This window comes from Cupressus sempervirens, chromosome 9, assembly GCF_028749045.1.
Source record: "Cupressus sempervirens isolate cs-2001-9-10 chromosome 9, ASM2874904v1, whole genome shotgun sequence".
NCBI lineage: Eukaryota > Viridiplantae > Streptophyta > Pinopsida > Cupressales > Cupressaceae > Cupressus > Cupressus sempervirens.
This window is the reverse complement of record NC_143126.1, coordinates 548621242-548637368: the sequence shown is the minus strand read 5'-3', so window position 1 is coordinate 548637368 and position 16127 is coordinate 548621242. Positions and strand designations below refer to the sequence as shown.

The 16127-nt window shown below is 34.3% G+C and overlaps 1 protein-coding gene across 1 annotated transcript in view; it reads right to left on the bottom strand.

Moving 5' to 3' along the window:
• The window catches only part of CRL (crumpled leaf), an 87238-nt gene that overhangs the window by 55015 nt on the left and 16096 nt on the right, over positions 1-16127 (bottom strand). The window contains exons 3-4 of the mRNA XM_089801008.1: positions 10770-10830; positions 10623-10658 (exon numbers count right to left, since the gene is read on the bottom strand). Coding sequence (XP_089657134.1) covers positions 10623-10658; positions 10770-10830 — 97 coding nt within the window. The remainder of the gene's footprint in view (positions 1-10622; positions 10659-10769; positions 10831-16127) is intronic.

Sequence of the window (16127 nt, the reverse complement as noted above, 5' to 3'; positions counted from 1 at the left end):
TTTACAACATTTGGAGTCTTCCTTATGCAAACCTGGTTAGAAACATCCCAACAAGTTACAAATGACCTACTTAGGCCTTAGACAACATTAGACTCCTTACTAGATGTCTAGCATGATTTTTTACCACATTTGACCATCAAGGACCTATGACCTTACAAGCAATCAATTGGCTCAATAGGCCTTATACCATAATTGCAATAACAAATTGATCACTATTGGACCTTATTACATCAATGCACCTCAAAAGACATCCTTATTTGTCTAGGTACCCTACACAAGCATTAAAGACTGACTCACCTTGACTACAATCTCAAACTTTTGGTGCATATTGTGGATAGTATCATCCAATTTCTTAATCTTGGCTTCAGAGTCATTTCTGAGGACCTTAATGTATGTGGCCACCTTCTCTAAGATGTATTGTTAAGTATAGTGGATCTCTGATAGATAAACAATTACAAATAATGCTTGTAGATAAGTTCTGAATTAAATCAAGCAGAATATAAGTACTTATCTTTGACTGTGATTTGCAGCAAAACCTTTAACAATCTTCCTCCTTCAGCAATGGTTAAAGCTCCTGATCACTGTATAACAAAAGGTGAAGGTGATAACAATAATAAATAATACTGATATATTTATCTGCAGGTACTCAGAAGCCTTGAATCAATCCTTTCTCTGCAGCGGTGAATGAGCACATATATATAAATGGTGAGAGACGTGACTCCGAAGAGTCATGTCTCTACGTGGCCCAAAAGCCACGTAGGGACATGCAGGCATGTTAGTTAACATAATAACTGCCCAGAATTTGTTTTATATGCCTTGCCCGATAACAACACAAGGGCCCGATAATAATCATAACAAAGGCAAGGCACGGGGTATGAAACCCGACACAAGCAATATAATCAGTCGCTGATAATATGAAGCCCGACCAATATAAGTTGGTCAACATCATGCACATTTTACTGTCAATATTTCAGATGTATGACAGAGATATATGTATACGTATATGCATGCATACATCAGTATGAATATATGTATGTATGCATATGTCTCTGTGATGCATATCAGACAGTGGTAGCATATTTATATCTCTGTAATGTATAGCAGATATCAGTAAGAAAATACAAATGCTTATTTCTCTGTGATGCAAAGCAAACAGTGGTAGCATATGATATTCATGTTTTGCTTCTTCTGACGCTAGACATTAACATGTATAACATCTTAGAATTATCCTCCTTACTCCTCTTAGGACCAGCACCTATTTCCTAATTTAAAAAATCATGACCTTCTCATGGATAATGTTGATTTCAAAGAGGAAATAATTCCTTGTCTTCCCTAACCATCCTTGGTCAAAGCAATCGTGTCCTTAACCCAATCCTCATTCTACCCAAAAAAATCATCATCCTCATGATTGTAATGATCCTCCCCAACCTATTCTTCAAACACCACATCAGCTCCTTGAACATGTTGCAAAGGGTAGTTAGCTTCAAATTCCTCCTACTCATCTTCTTCAACCCTAACATCCCCCCGACTCCTCTTCCTCAAGTAGACCTTTCCCTTACCCCTCAGTTTCATGTTTCTTCTTATAACCACATTTACCAATGTGCAAAGGTTTTCTTCTCTTCTTAGATGAAGAATTCTCTTCTTGAGAGAAGGACCCATTAGAACACTCTAGATGAGGCTTCTTTTTGGGGGGTTTCTTGGGCATAGAGGAATTACCCTTATTGTACCCAAAAACTAATTCATCATCTCCAAAAGACTTGTCCTTGGAATCCATTGGCATATCTATGTAATATAAACAAACCAAACCTTGAGGCTATCTATAAGGAAATTGAGTCTATATGTCAAAGAGTGAGGGGCACCATATCAATAAGAGATCATAATACACGCTTTTATAGCTTGGAATGACCTTTCATTGTATGATATTTCCAAATGTTGCTCAACTTGGACTTTTTGATATAAATTACATCACATAAACAAATATTAAATTTTATATGGTCTACTCATTACTTTAAGACTACAAGCATTAACAATATATGATAAACCTCTCAGAGTGTTTACAAACATGCTTAGTTGCCAATTCGGGATATGACTCCGATTTGGGCATGTGGATTGGATCCGTTGATTCACAATTTTTTTTCCCAATTAGCTTTCGTGGAGGATTCATGAATATATATACACCCACACTAAAAAATGAGAGAAATATACATAATTCTAAAACTAAATCATTTCATAGTATGAATCTACGGTTCTAGTATGGATCTATGAATCTAGTACACTTGATCATTGATCCATTTTAATGATTATAAAGAAAATCAACACATTCATATTGAATTACTGAATTACAAGATGAAATTATGAAAATTCAAAATATAGATTATTAGACTTAAAGTTTATAAAATGATTCACTCAAAAAAGAGTCAAGACTAAAGTTTTTTATTTCAATCATCTGATGGATTTTCAAGAAGATCCGCATCAAAAGGGTACTGATGAGTTGCAAGTGCCAACTAATGAGCTGCAAGTGCCATATCTACATCAGTAGAGGAACCCAAACTGGTTCCACTACTAGTAGTGGGGATTGTAAATCCATAGTTCTCCTCATCATCCACATCAGCTAAAGTGGCTCTAGCAAGATCCTGGATGGTCATATCTAAATTAGGAGTCTCAGGTTCTACATCCCAAAGCTTCTTGTACTTCCTCTTGTACTTGGGATCCTTCCCTGCCAACGCAAATTGTTGTAAATGAACATAAGGTCTTCTACTTTTTTTGCAGCCAACTGGTTATGTTTGACTGAGTGGATAAAGGGGTAAGTACTCCAATTCCTTTTGTTAATGTTTAGCATCAGAAGAAGCAAAACATGAATTACTTGATATACTGAAAATACTGTTGATACCTTATATCACAAGGATATATGCATATATGTGTGTGTGTGTGTGTGTGTGTGTGTGTGTGTATTAATATACGTACACACACACACACACATACATATACATATATATATATATATATATATATATATATATATATATATGCATACGTCCATGAAACAACATATGTATTATCCGCATCACTAAGATCATGTTTATCGGCAGAATTCATTATGATCGGGCTCCATTTGTTTTGGGCAGATATATATATTATTCATGCCTCATTACATGTTATCGGACTAATGGTTGTCAGATTTATAATTAAGCAAATATAATAACATCAAGCATATATTACCTCCATTCATTTCAGTCTACAGTCAAAGGAAGGCTAACTGTGATCACTGAGATCCACAAACCTTAACATGGTATCAGAGCCAGGTTCCTTCTATAAAGCCTAAACAGCTTGAAGGTAGATCTTGATTAGATTTATTCATTTATTTTGTGCACTAAAAATCTTTACCAATCAAAATGGTTAGTGGTATCAAAGTTGAAGATAGACTTGAAGGCGACTCAAATTATACAACATGGAAATTACAAATGAAGGTAACCTTAAAAGATAATGATCTCAAACAATTCATTGAAAAATCTGACCAAGTAAAAAAAGGAAATGATGAATTGAATAAGTGGGAAAAAAGACAATGCTAGAGCCATGAAATTGATTGTTGATGGAGTTAAGGATCATCTACTCCCTATTATTTCTGAACTAGAGACTGCACACGAAATGCTCCAAACACTTGAAGAAATGTTTGAGATAAACAATACAATGAGAACCCTAAATTTGAAAGACAGTGTCTCCAACATTAAGATGAACAAAGGAGAAACTATTGCATCCTATTTCATGAGGATAATTGAACTAAGGAACCAGCTCTCTAAAAATGGTCACGTTTATGATGAAAAGTAATTAACCATGATAGCTCTAAGAGGATTGCCACAATCATGGAAAACCTTCCATCAAGGAGTATGTGCTCGATCCAAACTTCCCAAGCTTGGTCAACTAAAAGATGATTGTATTCAAGAGGAAAGTATGTTAATATTACAAGATGATACTTCAATTGGAAGTGATCTTCATGTTCTTTCAACTCATGTTGATAAAAAGAAGAAACAAAATTTCAAAAGGAAAAGAAGGCATGTGGATTACTCTAAGATGCAATGCTTTAGATGTGACAAATATGGCCACTCTGCCTTTAAATGTCCTGATAGATTGAAACACCAAGCAGCTTTCGTCAAAGTCAATGATTATGATATAGAGTCAGAGAAACAACCATTCTAAAAGGAATTTCTAAGTATCCTTAACATGAGAAAAATATTAAGAGGGAGTTCTTTATTATTTTCATGTAATGCAAATAAATGTTAAATACTTCTCAAAAGTAAATTTAGTTGTTATAATTCTATGATAGAGTCTTAGAATATGAAATAAATTACCATAATTTTATATGTAATATTTGCTTCTCATATAAGCTATGTGCTTTGACCTTTCTGTTTTGAAATGTACTACAGGAAGAGGGAATTAAATGAGGAGTCTTATTTATCATTCAGTGGGAGAATGAGGATGATATTTTGTTAACCTCAGTAAACCTTATCTTATTGATTAAGAGGGAGTAGACCATGCTGAGATGGCTTCTCTAATGATTAATAAGTTGTCACAGTCAAGAGGACTGTGACCATGTGACTATGTTTGGGCCTATCCCTTGTGTATATCATAAGGAGGTGACGACTTCCAAATGATTATCACTTGTATTTGGGAGAAGTTGTTGTAAGGTGACGATTTTACAATCAACTTGTATTATGAGATCTAATAAATTGAGTAAATGGTGAATGTCTTGTATCTCAGCATTCTGGGAGGCCATTACTCTTAGAGTACTTGGTGAATATCATTGATATTTTGGGAGGCCAATACTCTTGATGTCAAACGTGATATCTTAAACGTTTTGAGTAAGTGGTGAATATCATTGATATTCTGGGAGGCCAATACTCTTGATGTCAAATGTGATGTCTAAAACGGTTTGAGTAAGTGGTGAATATCATTAATATTCTGGGAGGCCAATACTCTAGATATCAAATGTGATATCTAAATGATTTTGGAGTACTTGGTGAATATCGGATGTCAATATTCTGGGAGGCCAATACTCTTGATATGAAACCTTGTTTTTTAGTACTTAATGAATATCGGATGTCGATATTCTGGGAGATCAAGACTCTTGATATCAAATGGGATATCTTACCCTAGTTTGAGTAATTAATGAATATCATATGTTGATATTCTGGAGATTAATACTCTTGAGATTATATGTGTATCATGGACATCTCTAGACGTTGCTTAAGTACAAGTAGAGATCATTGGATATACCATGTACTGTTCATATTGTGTTGATTATATGATGATTCTGACTTATTGATGTTTTTCTTCTCCCTAGCTAAAGAGGAAGCGTTAATGTTTAGCGTCAGAGGAAGCAAAACATGAATTACTTGATATACTGAAAATACTGTTGATACCTTATATCACAGGGATATGTGCATATATATGTGTGTATATATATTTATTTACACACACACACACACACACACACATATATATGCATATGTCCATGAAACAACATATGTATTATCAGCATCACTGAGATCATGTTTATCGGCAAAATTCATTATGATCGGGCTCCATTTGTTATGGGCAGATATATATATTATTCATGCCTCATTACATGTTATTGGACTAATGGTTGTCGGGTTTATAATTAAGCAAATATAATAACATCAAACATATATTACCTCCATTCATTTCAGTCTATAGTCAAAGGAAGGCTAACTATGATTGCTGAGATCCACAAACCTAAACGGCTTTCAACTGCAAAAGAGCTCGCAACCTAGAGAGAAATTAAAAGAATACAAGAATCAAGATAAATTCAAGGAATCGAGAGTGTTAACTTTAAGAATTTAAGTTTACATGTTAAATTTTACAAACTTACTTGGGATAGGATCTTTATGGCAAGAAGTTGGAGGTACATGAAGTCTTGCCCGTGACGATGCCACCATCTAATGGCATCCATCATGCTTTGGTCTACTATAGCAATAAGGTAGAAATCATTTCTTGAGATGAAGGCAACAAATTCATTCCTCACATTCGCCCGAATCTTGGAAGATTTTAGCTAGTGCCCCTTATATTTATTTGCAACCTCCACATCTCTAAATGGTGCCACTCTACTTGGAAGTCGAAGTACTTTTGCACTACAGTAATGAGGGGATAACGTAATACGATTCAACATTATCAAATATCGATAGCACAAATAATGGATAACATAAGCACAAACATTTGATAAGTACTACAATACCTCTGGGATAGAGCATATGCAAGGAGGTGCAAAGGTATGAATGGAACAAGATCGCTTTCACCCTTTTGTAAAAGGTTTCCTCACAATTATTCTCCCTCTCATGTACAGCTTGGGATATGAGATATGAATAATAAATATCATTAGAGATTATGTCAATTTAAATCTTTGAATCCAAATATCTCTCAAATAAACAATGGTAGAAGAATGTAGAACTTACCATTTTAATTTTTTCCAACATAGTGTCCATGGAATCATTAATATTCTCGAGGTATGGCTCATCAATGACCGAAAGCAAAGTATTGCCATGATTGGATTGATGAATTCCAACACATAATCTACACGACCCCACCAATCATCATCTACAGATAGTATCATTGATTTCACTTTTTGAGCCCTTGTTGTATTGTAATTCTTCCAAATGCCCCAATGGGAGCTAATGGCAATTTGTGTCAATGAATCCTTTACCTTCACATGTCGTCTCAAGACAATTGCGTGAGAGGCAAAGCGGGTTTCAGCAACTTAAGAAATTTTTTAACTCAAGTTAGTAATAAAATTAAAATATGTTAATGTAGGGAACACAAAAAACAATACTCTGTAATCCAATATATATAAATTTAATTTTAAATTTAAATGTTTACCTTCAATAATTCCAAGTTTGAGAAACTCCTGAAATTGCTTGTGACATGTGGTGATTTGTCACAAACATTTGAATCTCTTAAGCCTCCTTATATACCCATTTCACCCAATCTATTTAAGTGCCAATTGCTTTCATCACAAAATCGAGAGTGGACAATGCACAGTGTCCAAAAGATGAGGTCATTTCTAGACTCTACAATTAAACTTGCAGCCCTACATACTTTTGCATTGTCCATGACCACTTGGACAAAATAATCAAGACCCACTGACTCTATGGCATCAATGAGAATGCGGGAAATAAATTTTGCATCTTTGACTTGCCCTTCAAAATCAATTGCCTTCACGAAAATTGCCCCCTTGGGGCATACAGTAATAACATTGATCACTAAGCAGTTTTTACAATCTTTCCATCCGTCTGAAATAATAGACACCAATTTGAACCCAAGAATCTCTTATTGGTTAAATTTGCACCTCTAAATTTTTCCTCTTATTATGTAATATGGTGGTGCGCAACTTTTCATAACCAGGTGCTCTATAACCAAAAGGTGCTTCATTTATTGCTTGCACCATCTCCCTCCAATAAGGTGATCTCACTAAATTAAATGGAACACCATTTGCAAATAAACAACGTCCCACTTTATGATCAGCAATATCCCTCAATTCATTTTGGGATGCCCTATCTAATGGGCCTCTCTTACAAGTGAGAAGAGTTGGTTTTGTAGCTTAATCATCTGTAGATGACATAGGCAAAAAAGGATGTGACCTTGTGCTTGGTTGATCAAATGGTGGTGTTGGTTTATTTTTTGGTTTGGAAGCACTAAGTTTTCCTTTTGCAAGTGCTCTATCTGCATCGTCTCTCTCTTTTGCTAAAGATGCTATTTGTGCAGCTGGTAATCCATTCTTAACTTCCCCACTACCCTCACACATGTTAATTACTTGACCCCCAAGACCCAAAAAATGTCCTTCCACTTGGGTACAGTAGTTTGTATATATTGTACATGGCAATAATTACACTTCCATATGTATGAACCACCCCCCAAGACATTGTGAAGTCCTCATTGTGTGTCTCCATAAAGGAGAAGCCTTATCAATTTTGAATTTTGGTGATCTCGACCCACCTACTGAGCCTTCACTTCTCATTGTATGACTTGTAATCTAGGAAAAAATGAAAGAAAACCATGCTTCAACACTTATACAAAAACTTGAAAACATTAATAAGTGTTGAAAAACTTGAAATAAATCAATAATCTATGAAAGAACTAATGAAAAAGGTTGAAATGAATATGTTAATCACTTCTTGCAAGGTATTTACAGCTCCACAATCGATCTCCTTCAAATCAAAGCACTTCACTTTAAACTTGCAACTATGAGAGAGAGCAAATGTGAGATGAAATGTATTTATATGTTGAATAAAAGGGTCATTTTTAGGGTTTGGAGGAAAAAACAATTAAAAAATCCAAAATTTGCAAGTTGGGCCCACTTTTTACCCACCCTTGCTCCTGGATTCTTGCATGATACTTGAGCAGTTGCCCATATTCGAGCGGGATCTGGATATGGTCTGTGATCCTACCTATGGATCCACCTGGAATTGTGGGCTGGAGATCTCAATAGATCCACAAGCAGGATCATGGACCTTGCCCGGATCCTCATGAACCTACGCCTGAATCAGGATCCGAATCAGATCCAAATCTGAATCCAGCTTGTTCCAGGCGAATCCAGTAACCAAGTAAACATGAACAATAATATCTTAAAACATTAATAAACTTGATTAACGGATATAAACCATAAAAATATAATTTGCCAATCCTCTTTTCGTATTTCCCTTTAACATTCTCAAGCAGCTTTTTCAACCTTCTTCAAAATATTTCATCAAAATACCTATATAATGTAACTTTATATACTCCTCTTTTATGTCCCTCAAATCAATTTACAAAATTTAATCATTCGTAAAATTTTCTTTATTGGACAACTTTACTTAATTAATCAATTTAATGATTAATCCCTAGTGTAGCCCAAAATTAACCTATGGAAACTAATTAGGCTAAATGGTTCATCTTGAACTACTCCTCAAAAGGACACATTACACTTACCTCCATTTGTTCAATCAATAACAATTTAGACTCACATTCATCTATCAAAAAAATTCATTTTATAGCAACATCTGTTTGATAGCCTTTTACTAAATATATCACTTCAGCCTCATTTTGATTCATGCATCGGTATATAGATCAATGCAGGTTGATTGAATGGGTCTGTAAAGGCACTGCTAGGACAAGCTAGTGATTTTGTTATTGCCATACAATTATTTATTTCATAGAAATACCCATTATTGGGGAGCTCTGTGACTTAATTGCAGAACTTTCAAACATGCAAAAAAAATCTAAAATGGATGAATGAGAAAGCCAAAGAAGAGCCAACTCTATGTAGGTATGGAAAAAGAATATGTAAATAATTACATATTGAACATGTATAAAAATAGAAATACAAAGTATGTGATATGGAATAGAAATATAAGAATTTATATCTCCAAACACAGGTTTACAAAAAGATGCAGCCCATAGTCAAGTTGGGATCCTCATCTGTTCTTCTGTTTAACTGCCAAAATTGACCTTCCCTCCTTTCTCCTAGCATGTTTGGGTAGATCCATCATTGAACATTGAACATCAGGGGAGAAATTCATAAAGGCCAATCTCAACCATGCACAACAATGATATAAAGTCTAAGAAATTCTTACACCGATTCATTAATCTGTCATTTCCAATAAAGAGGAAATGTGTCTGACCCAAGATTATATTATAAATATCTTAAGTAGCTGCAAGCATATCAAACTCTATATTTTCTGCTTACCAACTCTGTATCCTTAACTAAAGAGCCTTTGGGGATGAAAAACAAGTGCCTATCATGCAATCCTATCAAACCACATAGCCACAAAATATGTCACATGCATTGTCATATAATATAACCTGACATACGTATCAGGCACATCAATTAGCATCATGTCACCGTAATAACATTTCAGTTATAGGTATTTGGCACCACCATCATAAAAAGCATCAATGCAGATAAAGAAAAACCCATAACTGTTGAGATAAAAATGTGAATATCACAATGTAACCCCAATGTGATTGGTTTTTGTGCCAGAAAATGGCCATAGTTGAGAGTTGAACAGTCACCTTCAGCGATTCTGGCAATTGACTTGCAAACTCACACTCACATCACCATGGCAAGTTTGCCACCCATTTTGTTCAGTATGCATCTTCAGACATTGATCAGACATCCATTTATAAAAAGAAGCAATAAAGTGGTAGGAATTAGAGATCCAACTAATGACTATTGACCACCCATGTATTTTGATTTCCTTTCCTTACAATTATAGAAATTTGATGTAGCACACATAAAAATTATCACATATTTCTCAATTCCCGTTCTAGTGCTAGAAGAAAAAAAAAGGAAAACTTAGAAACTGATAGGTAATATTGAATGCACTTTAGGTATTGTATGTATCAAAGTGCTGGTTCAAAGTTTAATTCATTTGTTCAATCACAGCTCAAATAAAATGCTAGAAGATAGCTTCTATGGAAAGTTGAAATAAGTCAACTATTAAATAATCAAGCAATTATATTTTTCTTCAAAGCTAGCCTTGAATCTGCTATTTAATTTAATTAAAAAGTAGTGATGCACAAACAATGTTATCAAAAATATATTCAAATTATCAATGCAGTTAAAGATATCATACTTGACGGTAGGGCTTCTCTGGAGTCCTCCAAAATGCCTAGAAGTGATCACACCAAGCAACATATTAGAAATTACAAAACCTGTTTATCATCAATAGAAGTGTCAAATAACTTTAAATTGCTTAAACTTGTAGAAAAGTAAAAATTACCTGCTCAAAATATAGAACCCTTGATCCATCAGTCATCGTAGTGGCAGGACATGTAAGCATCCTACCACAAAACATACCACTAGTTTATTGACAACATAAAAGCAATCGGTTTTGTGTTCATAGAATTCTTATGAACTCAAAATCAACATGCATGGAAACAATTCTCTACAACTCAATTACTATCTTAACAAAACCGACTTCCAAAGCCTTTTACAATTTGGTTGATCTAGATGATGCATTAATAAAAAAGGGAACGTATATCTAAAGAGTGCCCTAATTTAAGTTTTAACTTGTAAAAATTATTCTTTTCACCAATAAATAAGGCTTACTAAGATCAGAGCTAACAAAAGGTTGTGTAATGCTAGAGATCCATTTTGAACAAATGATAATTTGAAAAGAATAGTCATTGGCCACGAGTAAACAAAGTCTAATTGTAGCAAACGGATTAGTGTTGTTGATACACTGACACCTATACCTTTAATGCTATCCCTACACTTTTTCTTGGGGATTTGCATTATATATATTTCCAAGTTCCTTTTCCATAATTGGAAATATAGCTTCAAATTATCTTACTTTCTTTTATGTTTATTCCTATAGTATTTGGTGTTTTAATTAATATTCAGGTTCTTATTCTGGTTTTAAAGTTAGTTCTAAATTGGTTTTTATCTTCTCTTCTGTTTTACTTAGTTTTAAATTGGTTTTTATCTTCTCTTCTGTTTTACTTAGTTTTAAATTGGTTTTTATCCTCTCCTGTTTTACTTTAGTATCCTTCTGCTTTTGCTTCTTCCTCTTCTTCTTCCCTCCTTTGAATTATTTTTTCAAAATAATTCCCAATTTTATCTTTATCTTATATTTTTCTATTTATACCCCTTTGTTTGGAGCTTCATACTACACCCCTCTCCCTCTCCTTTTGATTCAATCCCCATCTATAACTTCTCATATTTTATCTCTCTCAGCTTTCTATTATCTTGATGATAGAACATGGTGTGTGATCTGAAACACTGATTAAAAAACTCGCACACGGTCTAATTCAGAAACAACGGCAATTATATATGGATTGTGGAAATGTGGCATTGTATTGACATTGTAAATGTGATATAGTCATAAGTGGACTCGAATAGAATTAATGAGGCATTAACATGTGGAGAGCAAATAGAAAAACATTGTTTGAAAAGACTCAACTACTAGCCATTGCCATCGTTGGATGCTATCTTAGCACAACTTGCGATATAAATATACATTGCAGGAGTATATGCCTTCATAAATGTCAAGCCTAGGAGATATATTATACTTCCCACTAAACCCAAGAAATTGTCTAAATGTGCATTCATAAATTTGAGGAATAATGGTAAATTGAAGATCATGGCTCAAACAAGGCAAGCTAATTTCTTATTAATAATGAAATTTGATTTTGAAATATGAATATCATAAAGCAGTACGAAGATAGATAAGATCAGGGAAAAAATCTATTAGTATCATGTTCTCCAACCTACGGCAAGTTATTCGGGTATTAACTGCCTGCAAGCCGGGTTAGCTCTGACAGGGTTTCATGACCCGGCCAAATGACTCGGCGGGTCATGAGCCATCACCTGCAAGGCTCACAGAGAAAGCGGGTCATGCCATGACCCACTGGGTCTGTGGGTCATGACCCACGTTGCGGAAGCCAGGGATTGCCAGTAAATTTTATTTTTTTTTAAACACTTACTTTTTCCTCTTTCTTTTTTGCATATGCCTTCTAATTTTCCCTATAAGGATTTATAATTGCTTGTTATGAGATGAAGAGAGGAAAACTGAGAGTGAGGAAGAAAAAAGGGAAGCCATAGGTCTGCAACCAGCAGAGAAGAAGAGCATCAAGGAGACCACAAGTCACATTGGGGAGGTCACAAGTTTGCATTGAGAGCATCAAGGAATCCAAGGTAAGGCTTCTCAACTTATTTGAAAGAGTTATGTGTTAAATATTGTAGACTTTGTTGGTTTTTTTGTATGTCTATAACTTCCATTTTAAAAAAAAAATTAAGTTTACCTTTCCAAATCTTGAATGTTTTAATTAAAATGTAAATTGCATACTTAATGAGAGAAGCAGAACAATAGCAAACCTTTGATTTTTTAAGAAAAAATGTAAACATATATTTTGCCGATTTTTCTAAAATACATTATACAATGCATAAATTTGTAATTTTGTCTTATTGCAGTAGCCTTCAAGTTTTGAAAACATTAATTCTTCCCAATTCTTCCAAAGTGCAAATCTTGGAAATATAGTGAAGACTTTCTTGGTAGACCAAAAATTCAAACAAAATGCATATTTTGCAAAGATATTTTTCATGGTGGCATCAATAGGTTTAAATACCATATTGTCAGCATACCTGGCAATGATACTGACCTGAGGCAATTGGTTTTTGTCAAAGTTGCATGGGGATGGTGGAACTTGGACACTTTGGGTACGTGTGACTATTTTTAAAAATAGGGGACGGGGTAATTGGGTACATCAAACTGTTTTTTAATATAATTTTATATTTCTAGTAAATCTGAAAAAATTGAGTCATGACAATTGTTGTCCAAAACAAGAACAGTGATAAAGTTTGCAGATGTATAATATTGTTTCCAGGTTCAAATTTGCAATATGTTTGTAATAAAAATATATGCTAAATGTTTGCATGCATAGCAGAGAAAGCAAATTTTAATCATGAAGAAGAAGATCATAAATCATATAACAATGACATATTACAAATGATAAACATCTGACTTGAACAGTAATAAAGTTTACTGTTAATCAGTATTGTATCAAAGTTTCAAACTTATTATGTATTGAATTCAGCTTGATAAATGACAAACTGATATGCAAACAAAAAAATGTAGCAAAAATCAGAAATCGTAATCAAGGTCCTCAGCTATGATGCTCTCCACTAAGTACTCAGTATGTGGGTACGTGTACCCAATACTTGGGTACGTGGGTACACTTGGGTACGCATCCTAGGGGTTTGGGTACATGCACCCATGCAACCTTGGTTTTTGTTATGCTCGGTTGGAAAAACATGCAGAACATAAGGAAACTAAAAACAGGCAACAAGAAGAGATAAATGCAATTGGCTCTCATTCATCCGCAGTGGCAACCGCATTTACATCTGTAAGTTGCATTGGAGAGGGTTCTTCCATGCCTCCCTTTCATCCTAGTGCTAGTGCTAGTGCTTCTACTGCTGCTCCTTCTAGTGACACTATTACACTTGGCCCTAGAGTGTGGAAATCGAAGTTGGGCAGTTACTTTGTGACAAGCACTACTCCTGGTACACATCCCTTGCTTGAGCATGGGTTGTAACAAGGAGGTCCATAATGCTACATGAAAACAAATTGCAAATTTTGGTACTTTTGCAACATTCCATTTGTTGTAGCCAGGTGGTTCTTTTTTATTTAATTGCTTTACGTTCAAAATTTAATTTTAAAATTTATAATTTGAAGTTGAACTTCGCTTTGTCTAATGATTAATCATAATCTATTTGTGGCAAGTCTCCTTATTGGCAAGCCACGATAGATGCCATAACCATTTGTGGGGCAGCCTTTAAAGCCCCTACTAATGCTGAGTTAAGTTGCCTCTTGTTAGAAATAGTAAATGATATGAAACTTGAGCTTATTAATAGTTGTGGCTGGAAAAGCTTATAGGAATGAAGCCTGTTAGAAAGATAAAAGTAAAGCTAAAATTCTACTCCATTAAGAACCAATACAATACAACAATTTTGATTGCAAGATTATAGGTTAGAGATTGTATTGTGGAAGGCCAAGACTGATAGAAGTGAGTAAAAAGAAAATCAAGGTAGTTTCTTTTGCTATTTCTTTATAATGTGGCTTTGGCTTCGGCTTCAACTTCTTATTGATCTAGAAGAAAAAACAAGTGCCAAAATGTTAGGGGCCTAGCTTGATTGGCAAGAGCTTCCTATGGTAAAGCACAAGATCACGAGGCCTAGTCTCCCCCAAGCCCACATGGCAACGGAGGACATTGACGTTAAAAAGTTTACTAGGTACACTACAATTTATAGGGGGCGCATGGAAATTTCAATAAGGATCTAGAGAATAATGTCCCATGTGTTGAGGGTATTGTCCATTGCATTTAGTAGAGAAATGCTTGGGATGTAAGACATAAGACATGGTGGCCAGTAGACCCTTTCAAGAACCTTTCAGCTTCGCCAATAGACCAAGGGCCCATTGACTATATATTATTTTTTATAGTTAGTAATTTAAAAAGTATTAATATTATTATTTATTTGATATACATTTCAATAATTAAATATTTATGTTTTATTAAATTGTATAGCATAGTTAGCTAAATCAATACTTAATATACTTAATCCTATACATAATTATTTATTATATACAATACAATAATGGCTTTCAACTAGATAGGAAGTTTCAAACTTTCCACTCTCCTAACCAACTATAAAGTAAGATCTTTGGGACCTTTACTTTTAGCTAGAGGCTAGAAATATATTTAGGCCAATGGAGAAGAGAACTTAAAAGGAGAGAAGGCAAGGGGCATAGATTGCCTTACTCCGTTCTTAGGGGCACTTGAGCTGGGAAAAGATAGAAGGCTTGGGATAGGCACTCGTCTTTCCTTGGATAGTTGAAAAAAGATCCTTTCTTCAAAAAAAAATAATATACATATTTATTGAATCATTTGAGAATATATATTTATTAGATTATATTAGAAATGTGTTTATTAAATATATGATATTTATATTTTAAATATTAATGATTGCTAATACATAAAAATCATTGATGTAAATAATTTTATTTCTTTAAATTTATTATAAAATTATTATATAAATATCTACATAACTCAGGGAAGCGTCCCAGCCCAAAAACACCAAGTTTTAGAAATGAGAACATCCCCGAGATGGGCAGACAAGTATGGGACATCCCCCCACGTCCCAAAATTTCAAAAATTGCAGGAGACATCTCAAAAATAGGGGTATGTGATAGAAAAAATGGGGGACGGTTGTCCCCAGTACACCAGAGACATCACAAACGTCACCCAACCATAACAAGGACAGATAGGCATCCCCAACGTTGAAGCACAAAAAAAAAAATTTTAATGTTGAAACCTTATTTTATTGACATGATTGAATATGTAAAGGGGCTTCACTAGAAATTTATGATAGGTAATCTACTCAGTTGTTATTAACAAATATAAAACATGATGGTTAAAACAAATTTTAAAATTGAGAGCTAATAAGTACTAGATCAAAAATAGAATTGAAATATATTTATGGCACTATAAAGTTGAACTTGAACATCATGATGAGATTTTATGGCAGCCCTCTAGCCTTTGGGCATATTTAGATTTTTAGATTTCTATGATATTTCTCACTA